Here is a 23,185-nt window from a genome sequence, read left to right on the forward strand (position 1 = left end):
AATCTTTTTCTTCTATAACTTTCCTCCCAACCTTTAGTTTTTAAATTTACCTTGGTTTACCATGACTTTGTGTTTTCAGAAGGAAACCCGTTCTTGCCAAATTATATCAGAGTTATGTAAAATATGTTAAAATTTTAATCCACATATTGGGGGATGACAGATGGAGAAAAAGCCAAGACCTAATGCACTGATGACAGGATTTCTGTGTCTAGAAGGGTCGGGGAGGAACATTGAGTCCGCGGCCAAACGCCACTCGTGAGCAGAGCAGTTAGTCGTTGAATCTGTTTGTAGGGCATGCTGTGAGGACTGCATTAAGTGTTGAAAACTTGTTGTTCTCCAAGGGTGTTGGGTGGGATGGGATGGGAAATGCTGGTTTTGATTGAAATAATCAGCATTTTTGAGAAGTCACAGTGGAGGTTTACCCAGCAAGGCCTACTGAGGTCGTCTACTCAAAAACAGTCAGGGAGGCAGGGCCGCAAGCCTCGTTCCTGTGGCAGCTTTCCTGTGAAGACAGGAAGAACACAGGTGTCGCCGCAGGTGAAATGGTGCAGGTGAAAACTGAAGACTACCTCCTGGGATGTGGCATGACGGCTGGTGAAACATTAACCATTTCACTCCCGCACTCATTCCCCCACTCAATGTGATCTGTGTGCAGGGAGAGGCAGACCACGAAGCCCTTGCTCCCTCTTCCTGCAGAGGCCCTGCGACAGCACGCTCCCTCCTTCACAAGGTATAGTTGCTGTTTTCTGCCCACGCCACGTTTCACAGCACGGGAGCACCTGGTGGTGCTGGCCCCTGCGGTCACCCTTGGACTCTTGAGTCCACACGAATGCCTTTCGGATTAGCGCACTGTGTAACAAATGTTGGGAAAGATGTTTTACCCATTACCTGGTAGAAATCAAAACACAAACCAGCTAACTCCCTTTCTAGTGTTATTTAACTTTGCTTTCCAGTCCACAGTGACACTTGTAAAGCCACCACAGCTAAAAGGTAATGTCAAGAGACAGGCTGGAAAGACACGCAGCCATTGCTTGGTGTTCTGGGAAGATGCAAACTGCAGGTATCCTCTTGAGAACTCTCAGCAAGCCCTCAGTTGTTTGGTTCCGTACTGGCTGGTCTGTGTTTGTGAGTGATTATTCCTGGGTCAGTGTGCTGCAGCTGTGTAACCACAGCCTGGAAGTGCTTGGTGCTTGGTCACAGTATTTCCTGACCACCCCAGACTTTATCAGCACCTGCTGCCTGCCACGCTTTGTATTTCCTTCATCTACGTAACAGCCTCACCTGGAACTGTGGACATGGGCTTCAGTGCAGTCTGTCCTGTGAGAAGCAGTTGCCAGCAGCTCCGGTCATTGGGATGCATGCTGCAGGAACAGAGCAGGACTCGTGGCCGACTGGGAGGCTGCCTCATGAGGGCGTGCCCTTGGCCTGCCATTACTTTTGAAGCTTAAACAATTTGTTCTGTAATTTATTTTAATTTTATTTGAAAGACAAAGGGGTCAGAGACATTCTGTCTGCTGGCTTACTCCCACACAGGCAGGGACTGATCAGGCCGACATGAGAAGACTAAACCTGTGTCTAGGTCCGCCATGGGGATGGTCCAGACCCCAGCTAGGGTGTGCATTGTTGGGAAACTGGAGTGGAGAGAGAAGCCCAGGCAAGACCTTAACCAGCTGATTGTCCCACGTGCCAGAGACCTGCCCTGCATGTGGGATTCCATTACTGTGCAAGCTGTGAGGTCCGAGAAGCTTCTGGCCTCAGGGTGGCGGTTGTGAACATAAACCAGATCTCTTCACCAGCTGTCCAAGCTCCTGGCAGCATCCCCTGACTCCTGCGTGCTGGAGCCCGGCCCATGCCTCTGCCACCTCCTTCACGCTCTCCTGTAGTGCCTGCTTCCTGTCCCAGAGAGCTCCTTCTTGACTGTTAGACCTTTCCGAGCGTCCCCCTGAAGTGGTTCTCTGTGGACTGTCTTCCTTCCTGGAGGACATGCTGTATGGGACAAGGGCTTTGTCTTTGCGTAATTCACAGTTCTCTTAAAGAGAGTCTATTTTCTGTCTCCCCTCTCGTGGCTGAATGAGAGTTTCAGTGATGAAACTGCTTTTCTCTCAGCTCACCCCCTAACTCGTGATTCTTTTTTCCCTTGCTCAAGATTACTTTTTATTTGAGAGAGACAGAGGAGACAGGGAAAGATCTTCCCTGCAATGGCCAGAGCTGAGCCAGCCTGAGGCCAGGAGCTCTTCCAGGCCTCCCATGGGTTTTCAGGTGTCAAGCGCTTTGAGCCCTCCTCCACTGCCTTCCCATCCCGTCAGCAGGATGCTGGATCAGAAGTGGAGTAGGTGGGACTTGAACTTGCACCCATATGGGATACTGGTGCTACAGGCAGAGGCTTAGACTCCTGTGCCATTGTGTTAACCTCCTGATTCCTTTTTAAGATTTACTTATGTATTTGAAAGGCAGGATTGAGGAGAGAGAGAGAGAGAGAGAGAGAAAGACATTCCTTAGCCTCTGATTCTTCATCCGGCCACAGCAGCTGGGCTGTGTTGGAGTCGGGAGCTACAGGTTTCTTCCAGGGCTCCGATCTGTGGACCAAGTACTTGCGCCAGCCTCTGCTCTTTCCCAGGCACGTCGGAGAGCTGGGTCAGATGTAGTCACTGGGACCCTAACCAGTGCTCTGATACAGGATGCTGGCTTTGCAAGCGGTGGTGAAGCCCAGCTCTTCATTTTTCACTAATTCCGGGCATGTTTCTTGTCCCTTCATGCTCCCTCCAGGCCACCATTCAGATGTCGTCTTTGAACTGTCCTGTTCATACACTCCATCTTTGTGTCCTCAGCCCTGGTGGTTCCACTTCCTGCTTCTCCATCGCCTCCGTCCCAGTGGCCGTCATCCTGATTGCACAACTCTGCTAACATCAGTTCTTTTTGCCTGCCTCCTCTTGGCTTGCCTTTTCCTTTTTCTTTTCCTTTCTGTTCCTTTTCTCTCTCTCTCTCTCTCTCTGTCTCTCTTTTGATTTTATAAATTTGTGGGTTTTGGTGATGTTTACCCCATTGAGAGGGACGTGTGCTCATGTGAGCCACTGCTTAGGGTGGAAGGACGAGGAGTGGAGGAAGGTGGGTGACACAATTGCATCTCGTGGTTTTTTTTTTCTCCGTGCTTCTGGAGGAGCGAAGGAGAGAGGCCCTGATTGCGTCAGTACCCAGGGATGGGGACAAGGCCGCTGGGTTTCCTCCCAGGGTCCCTGACATGGAGCGTGCTCCAGGAGTACTGCTTAAGTGGTTTCCATAGTTCTGAGATGCTTTTTCGTTATTCCAAGATTGAGGAAGTTCCTCCAAAGTCCATCACTGACATAGTCCACTTCAGAGTCTTCATTTGCGCAAATACTTGCTGTCAGCACTTGTCTGGAAGAGTTCTCTAGTTTGTTCTGTCCTCCATTCTCTGCCATGGTATTAGATGTCCTCTGCAGGCTTCATTGAGCTGTTACATCCCCCTTGTACATCTGGCCATGCTATCCACTGCCCCAGCTTCCACAGCTGAGGAGCCAGTGCTGACGTATGCACTCCATGCTCAAACCACCAGAACTTATTATTTGCCTCGTGGTTGGAATTTTGATTCCTTGTGGTCCAGTTGGGATGGTCCCCAAAATCCCTGCCTGAGGTGACCCCAACCCTGGCTCCTGTATGTGCCAACCAGTATGGGGTCCAGCTCAGTCCATCACCCACATCAGTCTACGCACACACATACATTCCCCACCCAGTCTGTTCTGTCCCCAGCCTCAGTTTATATACAAACTAACGGATGCTGAGTTCCACCCAACCCTGACCAGCATACACTTGGCCCACACGCACACCAGTGGGAACTGCAGCCTAGTCAGAGTGACCTTCAGTAACCACCACCAGGCCTGTTCCCAGCCCTAGTTCCTGCATGTGCTAGTGTGTGCAGCAGACTGTCCCACATTCTGTTCAGCTTTGACACACACCAGTGGGTGCTGCAGCCTAGCTCAGCCTGACTGACCCCACTATCCAGGCCACACTTATGCTGGTGGGTACTACCCCTTGTTCAGCCAGGTCCAGCCCTGGTTCTCATGTTCACCGGTGGGAGGAGCTCATAGGTAGTTCATAGGTGGTAGCTCACCTGTGTCAGAAGCCTTGCTTCTCTTGAATGTTCTCCACAGGTGTGTTTAGACCCTGCGTCTTCCCTGCGAATTCCCTGTGTCTGTTGTGAATTATGTTCTGGATTGGGGGCGGTTCATGTAACCACAGCTGTCATGTAACAGTGGGCTTCTTTATTTCAGTTCCTTTCAAAGTGTGTGTTTCAGAGTCAGCCCAGAATCAGAATTCAGAATCTGGAATCCTGGAAAACATTGGAGATCCAGGTTGATCTGGGGTGGGTCCCTGCCTCCAGGGCCAGGTCGACATTTGGCCAGGTATTGTGGACCTAGATCTGAGGTCCTTAGGTTGGAGGGAGTTGGTTTGTCTTGGGCCATTTCCAACCATTCTACTCTATTCCTCTGTACTCTGGTTGGCCCAGAGTACAGGCGACTGCTGAGACAAAGGCCTTCGGAGGAGCCACTTTCTCCTGCGTAGCCTCTTTGTCTTACTTCTCCCATGGATGCTGCATCAAAGGTGGGCGATAGCCCTTTCTATTCTCCCACCTCTGGGTGGGCTCAGATAAGCCCCTTGTAAAACTACACGCACGGGGTTTCCTTTGCCTCCTCTTCCCTGCCAACCTGTAGGTGCGTCCTCACTTCTCCCCATGGTTCTGGTTTTCGGAGTTTTGTTGGATTCCTGGATCACAGATTACCTGGCTCCTAGGCCTGTTCCCACCTCTACAGCATTTCACAATTTCCTGTTTATTTCCAGTGTTTCCTGCCTTTGTTTTTGAGTCAGCATTTTTAAGGTGTCTGTTCTGCCGTTTCTGTTCTTGTTTATGTAATGCCCTTAATTCTTTTCTACTTTATCACTTCTTTCTTTCCTTTGTTTTTATTTCTCTCCTTTCCTTCCTTTTTTACTTACTTATTTTGAAGATTTCTGTGTCTTCATTTGTGGCGGCAGTAGCTGCAGCTGAGCTGATCTGATGCTGCGGGCCGGGCGCTTCCTCCAGGCCTTCTGGATGGCTGCAGGGCCCCGAGGACCTGAGCCTGTGTTTTGTCCCTCTATGATGTCTCCATCTGTGGTTCAGTTGTATTTCTGTTACATGTTGATCTAAATCTAGTCATTCCTGAAACACCCAGCTCGGTTTTTTTGTCTGCTAATACCTATTTCTTTCTGAATTAGCACTGCTGCCTTGAACATCTGTTCCCCACAGCCTTTCTGCCATCCCCCAAATTTGTAAGCTATCTGGGAGCCAAGTTAATTCCTCTAGTTCCTTTGCTACAGTGGGCACTAAGCACACTTGCATGACTTGTCTGTTCCTGTCTCTCCCTCCCTCCCTCCCTCCCTCCCTCTCTCCCTCCCTCTCTCTCTCCCTCTCTCCCTCTCCACTCCTCCCTCCCTCTCTCTCTCTCTCTCTCTCTCTCCACTCCTCCCTCCCTCTCTCCCTCTCTCTCTCTCCCCCTCCCGATTACACACAAAAGCAGACACATGCACTGCTTAATATCACTTTAAGAAAGAGGATACTGAGAATAACTTATGAGTTTGGTGGTTTTGGTTTTGGTTTTCCTTAAATTAGGCAGTAGAAAGGGGTGATGTGAAGGAAGGAATGACATTCCGAGCTGTGAAAATGTGCGGTACCCACCTGTCCTCCAGTGCGTCCAGTCCTCTGATACTCTGCTATCCCTCCTGGGATGGGATTTTGCTGCCCTCTGGTGTCAGGATTGAGGAACTGTAGCTCATCCTTTGACTTACGGCAATCTGGCTCTTTTCCATCCCTTGAAGCACATCATCAGTAAGCTCATTTCCATCTAATTTCCAAGGGAAAATTAGAGCAAGAGAAAGACAGGTTTATCTGTTGTTCATTCCTCAAATGACTGAAAATGGTTGGAGCTAGGCTTACTTAAAGCCAGGGGCCAGGAGCTTCTTCCTGGTCTCCTGTGTAGGTGCAAGGGCACCAGGAACTGGACCGTCCCCTGCTGCTTTCCCAGGCGCATTAGCAAGGAGCTGGACTGAAGATAGAACAGCTGATACTCATATGGGATGCTGCGATGCTGCAGATACAGGCTTAACCTACGCCACTGTGTTGGCCCCACCAGTATCTTCTCCGATGATTTGCTAACAAGTTCAAATAGACAGCCAGAACTCCTGCCTGACCCCAGCTGTGGTCTTCAGCACTGACCAGGCTGTCCCACAGTCACCTCGGACGTGTCCCTACTCTCAGTGTGTGTCTCACTGCATCCTATGCTTGGGTGAGCTGTTTTTCCTTTTTTCTCCCCTTTCAGTTCAACAAGCTGTTGTGTAGGAACTTGCAGTTTCCTGGGCATGCCCTGGCTTTTACACCTGTTAGTCGGGTGTTGGCCGTGTCCTCGCTGGGTACGTTCTGCCTCCATCCCATGTCAGCCGCCACACTGGCTCTTCACCCTGAGCCTGGCTATGTTCCCGTGTCCCCGTGCCTGGTCTGATACCAGTCTCCTTAACTGAGAGCTGTGTGGTGGCACAAGCGTGTGCCATTGCCTCACAATGGGGCTGGCAGTGCCTGGCATACCATTTACCTAATCCATCGTCAGACTGGCAGACCAGTGATGGTTGCTACGAGCACTCATGCAGGCAGTGAGCGAGGGTACAGCAGGATTCCTTAACGCTGCATTTCAGTATTAATGTTCTGTCTGATTTCTTTTTTCTCTTCCCCAGGGGAGTGTTACTGTGTCTTTAGGAGCAATGTTTTGTGGGTGTTAATCAGTTAGCTTCAGGACAACCACCTGTTGTACAGGGACTGCCATCAATGTGCGCAAAGCGTTATATATAGATATTTTAATATGCATACTTATATAGATATACCTTAGTGTATATATATATAGATTGTAACGAAGCCCCTCTTGACATGTGCATAGGCAGGAAGCTGTCGGGCAGCCGAGCAGCTGGGACAGGAACTTGAGCACTCTGCTCAGGGAGAGGGCGTCCCAGGCAGTGCCGGAGCTCACCCCATCCTGAAATTCATTCCTGTCCACTGGTTCACTCCCTAAGTGGCCACAATGGCTGGAGCTGGGCCAGTCCAAAGCCAGGAGCTTCTTCTGGGTCTCCCACGCAGGTGCAGGGTCCCAAAGCTTTGGGATGTTTTCTGCTGCTTTTCCAAGCCCATAAACAGGGAGTTGGATGGGAAGTGGAGCAGCTGGGACAGGAATTGGTGCCCGAATGGGATCCTGGCAGATGTAAGGTGACGATTTAGTCACTAGGCTACCACACCAGGCCCACTGAAGTTAATTCTTGCACATTAAAATAATACACTGTTGTTTTGTCTCATTATTTTTCCGTCTGAAATTTAATGTTCTTTAATTATATAATTATATAGTATTATCTAATCAGTTAAAAGTTATATTTTAAAAAATTGTTCTTTTGAGAAAAGCAGAGAAGCGGACAAGAGTGAAGGAGCGCTTCCATTTGCTGCCTCAGCTCCACTGTGCGCACAGTGGCCCCTCCGTGTGCCGGCAGGTCCCTTCCGGGCTGCCCTGTGTGTGAACCGCTGGCTGCTGCGGTTTTCAGGTCTTCAGCAGAAGCTGGAGTCACGGGGGGAGCCAGGTGCTGAGAGGCTCTCCAGAGTGGGCCTTGGCACGGGAACTGCCAGCCCAGATGCCCATCCCTGCGTGTTCTGTCCATAGAGGTGGTGCCTTGAGAGTTTCCTGTGGTAATTTTGATTTGCTTTAATGCTTTAAGATTTTGTATTGCAGAGTCTGCTTGCTGCTTTGGGTTATTTCTGCTGATCATTAAAGACCTTTGTAAAAGTAGTGGTGATTTGTAAAAAGCTGATATTTAGAGATTGACAAGTTTCTCTCCGAAGCGAAAATGCATAAAGCAAGGATTTAATGAACATATACCTTGGTATTATCATTTTGAGCTGTGGGTGGGTTCCTGGGCATCGCCCCGAGTACTGTGGGATTTGGGTGGCAGGCCTCGTGCCTACTCAGCTGTGGCATCCTCTCTCCCCGTGTTGTGGTACCAGAAATGTCCATGGGCGGGTAGATGGTGTGCTGCATTGGGAAGGTTAAGGCCGTGAAATAGCCCGTGGGATTCTGCCGTTCCTAGGTGTCAGAACCCCGCAGGGACCGTATAGATTGGCAGCAGCAGCGAGAGGTCAGTACTGTGTGTTTTACACTGAGAGTTTGTGTTCACTGTGATCAAGTGCTGCTCTGTCAATCTTCTGTTTGTTCAGTGACACTTCAGCAGTCAGGTGCTCAGGAAGCCCGAGGTGGCCTTCCTGTGACCTGGACGTGTGCCATGTTCCTATAGCGAACAGGCTACTCTGAAATGATTTTATTTTTTCTTCAAAGGGACATGAGAGATGGCTTTAGAAGAAAAGGTTTCCACTCTTCCCATTACGGGAGAGACCGGTCTCCTCATAAAAGAGAAGCTCCTTTTCTCCGCGATTCTCCCGTGGGCCGCAAGGACTCCCCGCACAGCAGGTCCGGCTCCAGCGTCAGCAGCAGAAGCTACTCTCCGGAAAGAAGCAAAACTTACTCATTCCACCAGTCCCAGCATCGAAGTACGTGCTCTTCCAACTTTCTCCTTTGCTTCTCAGCCTCCACCCAGAGGGCAATAGTTTGATTACCTCGCAGGTGTTGTTGGAAGTACACTTTTCAACTTCTCTTGTAAACTGTAGGCTTATAGAGCTCAGTAGTGTAATGTACATTATATACACACACATTTTTCAGTTATCTAAAGTGGCAGTCCCTGTAATATGACAGACACTTTTCAGTTCCAGAGCTCCTAAGGGAGGCCTCTGTCATCATGCTTCCCTGTGTGCTGGTGGGTCCGGCACCCGCCTGACCGCTCCATCCTGCATGGTTAGCTGGTGTCCGCATGGATCCGGTGCCCACCTGACCGCTCCATCCTGCATGGTTAGCTGGTGTCCGCATGGATCCGGTGCCCACCTGACCTCTCCATCCTGCATGGTTAGCTGGTGTCCGCATGGATCCGGTGCCCACCTGACCTCTCCATCCTGCATGGTTAGCTGGTGTCCGCATGGATCCGGTGCCCACCTGACCTCTCCATCCTGCATGGTTAGCTGGTGTCCGCATGGATTAGATAGTCTGTTTCCTGCAAACAATGCTAGTGGCTTCCCTCAGGCATATGTAGTCTGGTAGAACTTCCAGCTAAAACCTCCCCAAATTCATTCTTTTCAGCCTCTAGGCAGTTTTTGGCTTTTACTTTGGGGTGCATAAAGGTATGTGCCTTTCAGGAGTTTGGCTCGTCATCTTGGCCACAGCACTTATGTGTATGAATCTCCCAGTACCCCTTTGCTAGAGAATCCATTGTCATCTTTTTAAGATTGATCACTTATTTGAGAGACAGTGACTTGTGGAGAAGTGTGCAGAGAGGAGATAACCTCCATTTGCTGTCTTCCTCCCCTGTGTGCCAGGCACCTCTTGGGAGGGTCTCCTGTGTGGGCGGCAGGACTCAGTACTCCCCTGGTGTGCCAGGCACCTCTTGGGAGGGTCTCCTGTGCGGGCGGCAGGACTCAGTACTCCCCTGGTGTGCCAGGCACCTCTTGGGAGGGTCTCCTGTGTGGGCGGCAGGACTCAGTACTCCCCTGGTGTGCCAGGCACCTCTTGGGAGGGTCTCCTGTGTGGGTGGCAGGACTCGGTACTCCCCTGGTGTGCCAGGCACCTCTTGGGAGGGTCTCCTGTGTGGGCGGCAGGACTCGGTCCTCGCTCCTCACCTGCTGCCCCCCAGCAGGATTAGCAGGAAACTGGGCTTGAAGCTGAGCAGCTTAGACCCCGCTGCAGTAGGCATGATGGGCGTCCAGGCATCAGGGACCTTGCTGTGTCACAGTGGCACTCCACTCCAGTGTGTGTGTGAGCGAGAGCATGAGAATTCATTTTATTGTTTGAAAGGCAGAGCCACAGAGCTGGAAATCGATGTTGCACCTGCTGGTCTACTCACTAAATGGCTGTAACAGAAGGCACATGGCCTTCTGGAGCCAACAGCTAGGAGCTTTCCCTGTGCCACCCGTGGGGGTATAGGGCCCAGGCACTTGGGCCACTCTAGAGGCTCGTCTCTCAGGTACACCACCAGGGAACTGGATGCGAAGTAGAGTCTGTTAACAGTCTGACACTGCAGGTGGCAGCTTCACTCACTAGACCACAACTGTGGATGCCCCAGTTTTATTTATTTGTTCATCATCATGTTTACATAGTTGAGAAGGGTGTATGACCATATGGGCCCCTGATTAGGGTGGTGAGGGTTGACGTTTGGAGGAAGGACGATGGCGCAAACGTTTCCAGTTGGTTGCTTTTTCTTTATCTGCGTTGAGGGGTTAGGGAGGACGGGGAGGGAGCTTCTTGTTAAGATTCGTTTTAAGGCAGAGGTAGAGGGAGGGAGGGACAGAGAACAAGGTGGCTTCCATCCTCTTGTTCATTCTCCTGATGGCTTCAAAGGCCAGGACTGGGGAGTGGAGCAGCCAGGACGTGAAATGGCACCCAGGTGGAATCCTGCATGTGCAAGGCGAGGATCTGTCTGCTGGGCTGTTGGGCCGGGCCCAAAAGGAATGGTGTTTTATTTCTGTTAAAAGCGAATAAAGAATAGAGGTTCGATAGCTAGTGGATAAGCGATCACAGGTAGTTGTTGGTGAACCTGCCCTGTTTTTCCAGTTGTCCAAACAGAATGAGCGTCTTCCCTTGGTCAGCCTTGGGTCTCCTGAAGTGTACATGTGGCCCCACAGATGCCCTTGTGCCCGTGCCCCCAGGGTGCTGCCCCGTCCTTGGGCCTGCGTCCACAGCTGTGAGGACAAGAGGCTGGCACAATTGGGAGGCTGAAACAGGAGTTGCAGACTGAGTGGAACAGCACACGACACCCTTGATGTTGCGTGTCTGTTTTCTTTATTTTACCTTCAAAGCAAAATTCTTCATTTAGGAAGAGTTTGTTCTGGGAGAACTCTTCACAGGTTAGGTGGGTCTCTTCCTTACTGACTTGGGATGCTGCAAAGATGGTGTCGATATTCTTTCTTGTTTTCAGCATAATTGAGACTGTCCTGTAAAAATTGTCATTTTATATGTTTATGATACTGCTTTTTGCTTCTGACCAGAAACTTGCCCGTGTTGCTGGCCCCATGCCGCTCCTCCAGGAGCTGAGGAACGTGGGCCCTCTGCAGCGTTCCTTTGCAGTGTGCTCTTGGCTAGTGCTCCGACAGAAACAGAACTTGTGGCAGATGAGCAGTGTCTTACTGTAAATACAAAATAATTGTACATACCTGGTTAGTACATGTAAGTAGCAGGTGAAAGTAATAGATTATTTTCTAATTTTGTAATATTTTTAAGATTTTATTTTTTTTATTGGAAAGGCAGATGTAGGGGCCCGAGGACTTAGCCATCCTCCTCTGCTTTCCCAGGGCATAAACAGGGTGCTGGATCGGAAGAGGAGTAGCTGGGATTAGAATCACTGCCCATGTAGGGTGTTGGATTTGCAGGCTGAGAGTTAGCCTGTTAAGCCACTGCACTAGCCCCACTACTTCTCTTTTGTTTAGGATAATAAGATTAAAGGTGACACCCAAGTGAACTGGTTTCCTACACCTATTGCTTCTAATACTTTTCTTGTGATAATTTAAATCTATTCCAGACTAGCTCATTATTTCTATAGCTCTTTCTTATGAAAGCAGGTAATTTCTCGGAGCATCTTAATATTGTTATGTCGGAGCCTTGTGTGTGAAGGTACTTCTGTGTGGCTGTGCCCTCCAGTGTGCTGGAAGACCCTTGTTTTTCCAGGTCTGAACACTTTGCTGATAACTTTGCTTTGACACATTTTCCAGGTCTTTTGGTTTCCTAGTGTTTCTTTTTTTCTGTGCTTTTGAGTTGTGACACCAGAAGAAAATTTTTGACAGACACTTTTTGTTCTTGACACTTCCATGTGTATATGTATTTTTTAAATCGTTGTGTTTGTAAAGTGTGACAGCCACTGGTTCACTCCTCCAATCCCTATGACAGTTTGGGGTGGACCTGACGGAAGGCAGGTGAAAGGGGCTCCGTGTGGGCGGCCCGCGTGGGTGGGAGGGGCCCACGCACTTTGGTCACCATCTGGATCAGGTGTGTGGAGGAGTCAGTCCTCGAACTAGGCACTCCAAGTGACCAGGGAAACTTAGGCAGAAGGGAAAGGGGAACGCACCCCTGAGAGAGAACCGGGAGATGGGATACCTCTTGAAAGGCAAGAGGGAGAGATACTACTCTGCCGGCTTCTTATGTGCGTCCTCTTGTCCCTGACGGAGCTGATGGCCAAACAAAACTTAGCCTTTCCCATGCTACTAACTGATTTTACGTGCTGTTCAACACAGAACCTCAAACTGTGTAGTTCTGCCTTTAGAGTGAAGATTTCTGTACAGGTTGAGGTGGTACTGGAAACCTGAAAAGGGACTTTATCAGGTCAAGGATGCTACTAATCAACTGTCCAGAAGGCAAGCTGAAGCTGTTTTGCTAGTAGGTGGATGTCATTGTTTCTTGATGTAAAACCTGCTGTGTTGGTGTCCAAATGGTTTACAAAACAGGACAGTCTCTTTCCCTCTGAGGTGATGCCCTCACACAGGAGACAAGGTGACTAAACAGGAAGGAGTTCGGGGCCATCTGAAGGATGGGGTTGCTTGAGCAGCTCCAACATGGGTCTGTTGCCCTGATGTTTCTTGGGGATCTGGGATTTGTTCACGAGAGCTTTGGATGAGTTCTGTCGGTGATCCCCTGTCTCTTCCAGCTCCAAAGTGATCCAGGGTTTAAAACAATGATGGATGCTAATGGGCAGATATTTTATTGCCTGCTGGTTTTGGAATTTAGTGTGTTCTTGGGACAGCAAGCATTGGTCCTGTCCTGTGGTTTGTACATAATCTTGGTGACGTTAGCCTGGGGTAGGCCTTTGGCCTTCGGACCCCTCCCTCTTACTGGAGTGCTGGTTCCCCTGATTGCAGCTCACTGCTGCCAGGCAGGCACCCTGGCTATTCTCTGGATAGCTTTAGTCCTGGGTGCCTGCCAACTGGGGGAGAGACCTGGATTGAGTTCTGGCTCCTGAGTTTTTCCCGGCGCAGTCCCAGCTCTTTCAATAATGTGTGCAGTGAATCAGCAGATGGGAGCTCTGTCTCTAAGGTTAAATATTAAGTAAGTAGATAGTGAGTGTATATAGTTATAGCGAATGTTATAGGAGAGTTGTACTTAAAGTATACTTGAAAACCCCTGGAGTCTCTAGGCTGTCCTTGCAGTGGTGGCTCTGTGCCCTCTGGATGACTGGCGGGGGAGCACAGTGGTGCAGAGCTTTGTATGCCCCTCTGAATGTAACTTCGCCCTGCTTTTTTTCTGGCGTCTGTAACAAAAGAACATTTTTCTTGTGTCTGTCCACTTTCTGTTTGTTATCTTCCTTCTCCTTACTACCACCTGCCTTGAGAGCATAAAGAATGAAAGATGGATTCGAGAGACATCTTCTGTGCTGGTTACTTTCTGAACGCCCACAGCAGCCCGGGCTGGGTCTCCTATGTGGATGACAGAGACCCGAGTGCTTGAGCTGGCACCTCCTCCCAGGGCTGAGGCTGGCAGGAAGCTGGATTGAGAGGAGGAGGCACTGGCCTTGAAGGCACGTGTCCTGAGCAGCAGCTTACCCACTGTGCCATAGACCAGCTCCTTGTACACAACTTTTGCTGAATAAGCATAGAAATTGCTTCGAAATCCTCTTCTTGCTAAGAGCTCCAGATTCTTTGTCCATTAAGCCCAGAAATGAGGTTGTTTGCTTGGAATCTGTGTTGACCCATCTTCAGTTCTTACCTTAGTTTGTCTTTCGGGGCTTCAGCTGTCACGGCATAATGTGCTGTTCTTACCAAGCTGTGTGCTGAGGAGTTAGAAGCCATAGCTTCTCAGTCGTCACTTCTGGTGAGGCTGTCCTACACAGTCCTTTGTTCCCACCTCAGTTACGGAGAGCAGGTGGTCCTGGCGAGGGTGGGATGGTGTTTTGGCTTATCACTGCATTCAGCAGGAAGCGTATCAGGAATAATGTGTACTTGTCAAACATGATACCACATTGACATTCACTTTTTATATTCAGGGGCTTAAGATGTCCTGTGAAACTTGCTGCATGGCTTTTAGAATGGTAAGCTGTTTCTGCAGCTTGTGAGTTCATCTCAGTGGGAGAAGCTGCTGCTTTTGTGTAGATGCCACCAGCCCTGTGGTGGAATTCCATCCTGACAGATCCTTCTTAAGTGGAAAACACAGAACTCACTCACTGCTCCCGGCCTGCAGGCATCGTGGCCTGAGAACACAGGATTGTGAGCGTTGTCAGTAGCTTGCCCTCCACTTGGAAGGACTGACTCGCAACGCTTTACCACTAATTCAGGAGAAGGTCAAAACTCAGAAGATCAGAACATGGCTCCTACATTTGCAGTGTATCGCTTTTGCATCATTGTAAACTGAGAAGATCATAAATCAAACCCTGGAAGTCCAAGATTGTTCTTTCCCTTATAGCTTTTATTTTATTCAAATTGGAATTTGAATTCCAAGTGCTACCTTTCTGGATCCTTGTTTCTTGGTTTGTTTCATCAGTTTGAAACTGACTTTGTTTAGCCAGCAAAGGCAGGCGTCCCTCTGAGTCTTCACTTCCTGTTGAGCAGTTGGTGCCTGTTTGCTGAGATCGTGTGTAAGATGAACTGAAAGTAACGGATAAGGAGCCTGCAAGTGGTGTGTTATCTGCTGGGCCCAGCGAGGAAGAGGCCTTCGTGAAAGCGTCGGGCCTAGGATCGTGTTGCAGGAAAAGTAACCAAACAGTGAAAGGAAGGTGCAGTGCCCGACATGAGCAGAAGTGACTAAAACGGCTTGGGTGAGCACAAGAGTGAGAGCTGTGGTTTATTGTGAGCAGACGTTGGTGGCTTTGGGGCTAACACAGAAACTGGACGTGAACTGCTGTTACGACAGCGCCCTCGGTGAGCTGCTGCAATGGTGCTGAGGGGTTCCAGTATTCTGTGACGATGTTGTGAAGTAGGCTCGACTTGCTCAAAGGAGCAGTTGAATGTGTCAGCCCCTTCAGTGACTCTGACACTTGGAACCAACCTGGTTAAGATACGTCCTGCGAGATGTGGGTGAGCCGACCTCTCCAGGATTAAGGAGATCTGACTGGTAGCCTTGGCTGCTGTCCATGGATGTGATGGAGGTCTGACTGCCAGTGTCATGTAGCTGATTACAACTTCTGGAACAGGTGCCTGCAGTCACTCCCACTAACAAAGGTGCTTTGGCCATTGTACTTCTGTTTTATATGTTACACTATATTTCATACTCTTAATTCAGAAGAGCAGGGTTAAATGAAGAGTTTTAGATAAAAGGGAAAGGAAGGATGGGAAGATGAAAACACGAGCTAGTTCTGAGCAGTGGCTGTAGGCAGAGCTGGGGTGTGGCCAAAGCAGACAGGAAAGGAGCAATGACTGTAGGGATCCTGGCCGAGACGCTGCTCGGGGAGGTTGGCCAGATGCAGCCCAAGGAACGCTGCAGGGTCTGCAGGAGGGAAGGGTTCATGGCAGAGTGGTGACAGTGCTAGGCAGTGTGGGAAGAGCGCTGTTTCCTCTGAAGAAAGGTGAAATTGCTGTCTTCAGTAGAAGGATTTGGAATAAATGCCGAGTTGGCATCTTAGAGGAAAGTTCGGGTGTCCTGAAGTGTATTCGGGCTGTCTTTGTCCTTAACCAGTTGTACATGAGCAGGCTACAAGAGTCGAAAGAATTGCGAGTGGTTTTTTTTTTTTTAAGTAAAAGTTCTATTTATTTTTGAGAGATATCTAGAGTGATAAGGAGAAAGAGAAGAAATCTTCCCTGCAGTGGTTCACTCCCCAAGTGGCCTTGGTGGCCAGGGCTGAGCCGGTCCAAAGCCAGGAGCCAGAAGCTTCTTCCTGGTCTCCCATGGGTGCAGGGTCCCAAGGACTAGAGCCATCTTCTGCTTCTTTCCCTGGCGTTGGACATGGAGCACATGGGATTAGAACCTCTGCCCATATGGGATTCTGACACGGGAGGGCCGTAGCATTGGCTCTGGAGTTAGATGTGGATCTTTTTTCTAAAAAAAGAGAATGTTTTAAGATTTATTTATTTGGAAGTTAATTAGAGAAGTCTTCTATCCACTGGTTCGCAGCAGCAGAGGCTGGGTCGCGTTGGCCTAGAGCTAGGGGTTTCATCCTGAGCAGTAGGGTGTGCCAGCAGTGAGCTGGATCGGAAGTGGAATGGTTGTGTTCCTGTGTCCCATGTGGCTGTTTGAACTTGAGTGCCACGTGTTGGCCCCTCCTCTCTCATTCTTGATATTGCTTGTGTGTGGGCCAGGAGGGGCGATCCTTTCTGACTGTGAGCTCTCCGGAGTAACTTAGGTGAGGTGCTTGGGTGAAAAGGGAGGCTGAGGGGCTGAGAGAGATCTGACTGTGCGCTCTCTGGAGTGTGGGTCAGGTGAGGGTTCGACGTGAAGCACTTTTGTATCTGTTCGCTCTCCAGAATCTCACTTGCTGTGCTCCTTTTCCGGCTCCTTTCTCCTCGCGCCGTTCTTGACTGACGACATGTTAGTACTTCCGCTTACCCATGTCCTTTGTAGGGGGTTTGGAACTGCCCTCCACCCTCTGCATGATAAACCGAAAAGCAGGTGAATCAGTAGGATCCAATACAGATTTTTCACTGCGTGCACACAGGAGTCTCACAAAATACAGGACTTGGGAAATAGCATGCGATTGGACTTTGTATAGCACTGGAGCAGGGGCTTGGTGCTCCTGGAGGCGCTGTTAGCAAGCCCTGGAGGGAGGCAGGAGGGATTACCTCTGCATACAGTCTTTCTGAAATCTTGGAGCCACCCTGGGAGGATGAGGCGGCTGCCCAGAGAACCGCCCTGGCTCCTTGGGATCTCTGCCTGGGTTCCTTTGATTTTTATGATGGTTTTTCCTAGATCTGTCTTTAGGGGATTCAGGAGGCCTCAGGAGGCCTGTGCTTGCCCCTGCTGCTTCCTCGTGTGGACGAATGGAAGCTTCTTCCGTGGAAGGGCAGTATTGTAGAACCCTTGCTGTGACTGCAGTCTCTGCAGAGCTGTTGGAGGTATGTCACAGAAGACTGTTTGAGCTTGCTTACGACCCCGAGATGCAGCGCTTTCCTGCTGTTGTGTTCTTCCTTAGCTGCAGCCAGGCTAGGAACTTAGGGTCCCCAGGAAAGGCAGGAGAGTCCCTTTTCCCGTTGCTTTACTTCTGAGTTCTCATTCTTCCCGGGCACAGAGGTGCTGGTGTTAACTCCTTCCTGCCCACCTTTCCCTAGAGCCCACGCGTGCGGGTACCTTCTACAAACGGCAGAATGAAGGAAAGCCAGAAAGAGGTGAGTTTGGAGCTAGATTTTTGATTTGGGAATGTGAAGAGTCGGGAGGCTCCAGTTAGGAGAGGCTATGGTAGAGGGAGAAATGTGTGATTTTTCCTTTATTCTGTTGTCAGAGCCATAGGTGAAGAGCCAGGGAGAAAGGTTTGAATAGTCAGAGGTGAACAGCAGAAGACCCAGCGAGAAGGGTTTGGGGGGCTTGGGGTCGGCTGGCAGGCTGAGTCCCGAGCCCAGTTAGGCTGGGATCAGGGTCACGGCTTTCTGTTAGCTTCTCTGTTCCTGCTGTTGCTGTTGGCATCAGCTGCTCCTTTGTGTCTGCCTCTTGCCTTGCTTCTCACGTGCAGCAGGCATATAGGAGTATGTGTGCACTTTTGGTAAGCCTCCTGCTCTGCCCGTGAGGTCCCAGGACTCTGCTTGCTTAGTTTGACTGGTACTCGCCTCAGTCATCGTACAGCCCAGGAGGTTAGGACAAGGCCTTGGGCTGCACTCAGGGACCCTGCTAGCCCCAGGGAAGGCGTTGTTCGCTCCCTGGGCAGGGGAGTGTGAGAATGGAGCTTCAGTTCCGCTGTGTGCTGTGCTGATTGGCCCCGCTGCCACGCCTTGCCAAGGACTGCTTCTGTGAGTGCTGGAGAGGCACCGTGGGTGCTCGGGGTAGAGAGATCACCTCCCGGCCTGATCCCGAGTGCTCACCCTCGTCTACGGTCTGAAGCTCTGGCTCTGGGGATTGCGGGCGCTGTAGCAGTTGTTGCCAAGGAGGCCTGCCGTGCAGGGGTGGGCACACTACCGCAGTTCAGTGTGGAGTTGCCCCATGTGATGAAAGAACAGCAAACAGTGATGGAAGAAAGCAGGGTCTTGGCCATTTGGGGAGGTAGTGACGCTCTGTGTAACTTTTCTGTTGATTCTTTGTGGTGTACAAGACCTTTGCAACTTGCTTAATGTGAAGGTTGCTTGTAGTAATGCTAACTAAAGGATTCTTCTAGAGCTGTGTCTTTAATTGTAGGTGCTTCAAGATGAGAATCCTCTGGTTAGAGCCACTGTCGCCCATCTCAGGGCTGCTGGCCCCCTCTTACTGTGTGCTGGTGCGCCCCCTTGGGAGCTTCCGAGACGTGCTCGTGATGCCAGGGGTCTGTGTGCAACTGGCACAGAAGCTGCCACTCTGAACCTCTGGGCTACAGAATGGCTCTAGGTGGCCAGGACACAGGGAAGAGGGCTCACGCTCCATCTTGCTGTGGTCCAAGAGCTGGCACGCTCTCCCACTCTGGCTCTGCTTTGGCTCTCACCTGCTTTCTTCACCTCAGCCGCCGTTCAGCTTGAGCAGCATCTGCGTGACCTCACACATGGTGTCTTTCTCTCCTCTCTTCCTGTTACTTGTTCTTGGTTGCCCACCAGTTAAGACAGAGAATTATGTTTTACTGAACACATGGAACATTTTATGAAATGCAATACTGACAATTCAGTGTTGTTAATTTTAATGAAATTTAGCTAAATCTATTTTTAAATGGTGGAACCTGCTAAAATAATAGTGTTTAAATGTACATATGATTCTGTAAAGAATGCTGTGTACCTACAGCACTGTGTGGTATCCAACTAGAAATACAACAACGGACACTACAGGGGCTAAAGGCGAGGGTAACTGACTCACAGGTTTGCATTTAAGTAGCAAAGACTGGGAAGGAGTGCTGGGCCCTGAGTCAGCGCTTTGAATTGCTGGTTCCTGCTGTGACTTTTGAAAATGTCCTGTGCATTTGAGGGAGGGCTGCCAGTGGCCTGTGTACAGCATTCTCTGAGCTTCCCCGCCCTCATAGCTGTGCCCTCTGGTGGACAGCCGCACAGGGACTGTCAGAGCCACCCTGGACTTTGTATGACAGTGTCCCTGTGTGAGCATCGAGGAACACGGGAGAGGGAGCCCCTGGCTACAGCCTCTGCTTTGCCCTCCTCCAGGCCCTCTCTGTGCCCACTTGTTTGCTAACTGGCACTGAATGGCACATGCTTTGCTTCTGAGTTTGAGTTTTGCTGGGGTTGGCCTCAGGAAGAGTCAGGTGGGTTTAGACAAGAACGTACTTCATGTATGTCAGTGCTGACGGTGTGCTCCCCGTATCCCCACCCCACTTAGTTGTAACCGAGTGAAACCAGAAGATTGCATCTCCTGTTTTCTTATCTAGGTAAAGAGAGACCTGCCCAGTCTTTGAAAACCTCACGAGATACTTCGCCATCGAGTTCTTCAGCGGTTCCTTCATCAAAGGTTTGTTCTAGTTCTGCAATCAGAGTACGAACAGTGCCCAAGTGAATGAGATGAGCTGTCTTGGGCAGGTGGTTCTGCTCTTCAGTCCTGCCTGCAGGGCGGATTTGCAAGGGGAACAGCTGCCAGACAGAGCGTTCCCGTGCAGTGGTCCACATGTTGTGCTGCTGTGAGTGGTTAATGCTGCAGCCCTGGCTCAAGGGAGAATGAATACACAGGTTTCTAGATTGTACTGGGCTGGGGGTGGAGTAGGCTCATGGGCAGACATTTTTGTGTAACTGCTGTGTTCTGGATCCCGAAGTGCCTGTGTTCCGCTTATGTCAATTCATACAAGTCCTGAGACATGGATGTGTCCCTGTCTGCATTCTGTAGCTTGGCAGTGGCTCAGAAGGGGACCCATGTTCTCCAGTCACAGATACACTTAGCTGCATCGTTCTCCCCCCACGGTCTGAGGACTTGCTCCTGATCCTTAGAAATTAAAGATGGGCTGTTGCTTGGTCACAGGAACCCACAGTTTAGTGGTTCTGTTCCCAGGAGGCAGCCCCTTGCTTTTGGCTGTAACCTGGGTTGTTCCTTTTCCCCCACTCTGTGTTATTCTGTCTCTGATTTCCTAGCATGAGTAGATGTGCCTGACTGTGCCTGCCTGACATTGGGCCAATAACAGTACACGCCTCTCGCACACGAGGGATTCCACACGGGGCCTTGCCGCCTGCGAGGTGGGCTCATGTGGGTTGGCAGTTAGTGACAGTTACCACTGCTGCTGGTGCCTGCTCAGGAAAAGTAAATCAATGTGATGACGTTCATTTTCCCTGAAACATAATGCTGTTGGTGCACTAAAGCTCCAGGATAGAACTCTGGGCCAGGGGTTCAAGACAGAGCGGTGGGAATCCGCCATAATGGGTTTAGCCATTTTGACCAATAGTTTTGTGTTAATTAGTAACAATTTTGTTGTACAAACCTGCCTGGAAAAAAGGATCATAACACCAGAATTTTAAGTTTCTCATTGTTTTGTGTGTTGGGAAAGTGCAGCTCTTTATGGTAGTTACGAAAAACGAGGAAGAAGCTACTATACACCCACGCTGCTGCTCTTTTTTTCCCCTTCTCTTTTTAAGAAAATTATTAATCTGGTACACAAACAGAGAGAACACTCCTGCCTGCTGGCTCAGTTCAGTTAGGGTTGGTCCAGGCCCAAGCCGGGTCAGACTAGGAGCCAGGAAAGCGGGGCAGTCTCTCCTAGAGTAGCGGGAACCCACAGCTGCGGGTCCCTGTTACTGCCCAAGTCCTGCCCTGGTGGGACGCCGCCGTGTCTAGCGGGGTCTCCGGCTGCAGGCGCTCACCACCAGGCTGGCGCTTCCTGCGGGAGATAGTGCTTCCGGTGTGCGGATTCCGTGTCAGCAGAGCGGGAGCGTGGGTGTGTAGTAGCTTTTTCCTCATTTTTAGAGACAGTACATTATAAGCTTTGGGTTTTTTTTTTTTTTTTTTTTGAAGATTTTATTATTGTTGGAAAGCCGGATATACAGAGAGGAGGAGAGACAGAGAGGAAGATCTTCCATCCGATGTTTCACTCCCCAAGTGAGCCGCAACGGGCCGGTACGCGCCGATCCGATGCCGGGAACCAGGAACCTCTTCCGGGTCTCCCACGCGGGTGCGGGATCCCAATGCATTGGGCCGTCCTCGACTGCTTTCCCAGGCCACAAGCAGGGAGCTGGATGGGAAGTGGAGCTGCTGGGATTAGAACCGGCGCCCATATGGAATCCCGGGGCTTTCAAGGCGAGGACTTTTTAGCCGCTAGGCCACGCCGCCGGGCCCCATAAGCTTTGTTTTAAATAGATAGCCCTTTGAGTGGTAGGCCAGTTAGAAACCTTCCTAAGCCTGCCTGTGATAATTTCTTTCTAGGTCCCTGTCTGAGCCCCAGTCTCCTCTTGTACAAAATGCTAGGCTAGGCTGGGCTGGGCGACGTCTCAGCCATTGCTTGCTTTAATAATACAGATGAGCGTTTGTTTTTACAAAAGGACAGCTTTTCAGAGCCCTGTCCCTTGGCTGTTGAGGTCTGTAGTTTGTCTAAATAAGCAGGTCAGAGGGGGGAAGGGGAGTGGTAGCAAATGTTCTCTGGCTGGTGCTCAGTCCTGGCTTCTCTGGGACGAATCTGGCTTCCTGCTCATGGATCCTGGGGTGCAGCAGGTGCTACTGCTTGAGAGATGGGAATGCAATTCCAGCTTTGGCTCCGGCCTGGCTCAGCCCTAATCGCGCAGTTATCCTAGACAGAGCAGAGACCAGCAGGCATTTAGGAAGCAAATCAACAAATGGAAGCTCTCTTTCTTTGGTGTTCAGGTAAATAAAAATAAATAGTAAAATTGTGCCTTTAAATGGAATTAAAAGATGTTTATTTTATTGCTCCTCCCCAGTTGAAACTCACATGTAGTTTTGACATACATGTTTCACCTGAACTTTCTGAAGATCTCTCAGCTGAGTAAAGTTTTAAATTTTTTTTTTTTTTTGCTGCAAAACACTTAACCTTGCAAATCTGCTTTCCAGTAATGTTTTATAATACTTTCCTGTGTTCACAAAAAGAGAGAGAAAGATAGAAAAAGAAAGAGGGAGAGAAAGAAATATTGTTTTTTTTTTTTTTTTTTTTTTTTTTAAAGATTTTATTATTATTGGAAAGCTGGATATACAGAGAGGAGGAGAGACAGAGACGAAAATCTTCCATCCGATGTTTCACTCCCCAAGTGAGCCGCAACGGGCCGGTGCGCGCCAATCCGATGCCGGGACCAGGAACCTCTTCCAGGTCTCCCACGCGGGTGCAGGGTCCCAAAGCTTTGGGCCGTCCTCTCCTGCTTTCCCAGGCCACAAGCAGGGAGCTGGATGGGAAGTGGAGCTGCCGGGATTAGAACCGGCGCCCATATGGGATCCCGGGGCTTTCAAGGCGAGGACTTTAGCCGCTAGGCCACGCCGCCGGGCCCGAGAAAGAAATATTGTTACAGACCTGCTCCAGAACGGGCTCCACTCTCGAATGTGCCGTGAGCTGGGTGCTGGTGGGGATGGCAGGAATCCTGCAGGGCACATGCGAGGAGACGGGCTCCTGGGGCTGAGGCCCAGGCTCCCTGGGCCTTGCAGGGTGAGCAGGGCCTGGCCAGCTGGCCTGCCTGTGCTGGGCAGTGGCAGATAGGTACCAGTATGTTTCCTGAGACAGCAGGGGTGGTCTCGGGTCTGGCTAGAGTGCCTTTGTTTGATCAGGACCCAGCGTTCCCTCGGACCTGGTGGCCTTCCGTGTGGGCCCCAGCCGTCAGTGATTCCACGGCCTGGCACACCAAGGTCTGTGCACACCAGAGGAAGAGGGAACATCTATAGCCAGGGTAGGGAGCCTTTCTGCAGCTACAAAACTTAACCTGTGCCACTTTATGAAATTGTGTTTAATGATAATGCCTTTTGTCATTTGTGTTTGAAAACTTTATAAAATGTTGTAACTATGGATTTGGAGTTGTATTTGTCCTGTCATTGAGAGGGAGCATATGTAAAATTAATCACAGGACTTC

At 50.1% G+C, this 23,185-nt stretch overlaps 1 protein-coding gene across 5 annotated transcripts in view; it reads left to right on the plus strand.

Moving 5' to 3' along the window:
- The window catches only part of PPHLN1 (periphilin 1), a 70,883-nt gene that overhangs the window by 31,180 nt on the left and 16,518 nt on the right, over positions 1-23,185 (plus strand). For 2 of the 5 annotated variants that reach the window (XM_058656125.1, XM_058656127.1), the window contains exons 1-4: positions 651-730; positions 8,412-8,623; positions 17,357-17,413; positions 19,573-19,652. In XM_058656125.1, coding sequence (XP_058512108.1) covers positions 8,416-8,623; positions 17,357-17,413; positions 19,573-19,652 — 345 coding nt within the window. In that variant the 5' untranslated portion in view covers positions 651-730; positions 8,412-8,415. Of the gene's footprint in view, positions 1-650; positions 731-8,411; positions 8,624-17,356; positions 17,414-19,572; positions 19,653-23,185 lie in introns of those variants that run through there. The other 3 variants (XM_058656126.1, XM_058656128.1, XM_004597888.4) reach the window with 2 other exon arrangements.

This window comes from Ochotona princeps, chromosome 27, assembly GCF_030435755.1.
Source record: "Ochotona princeps isolate mOchPri1 chromosome 27, mOchPri1.hap1, whole genome shotgun sequence".
NCBI lineage: Eukaryota > Metazoa > Chordata > Mammalia > Lagomorpha > Ochotonidae > Ochotona > Ochotona princeps.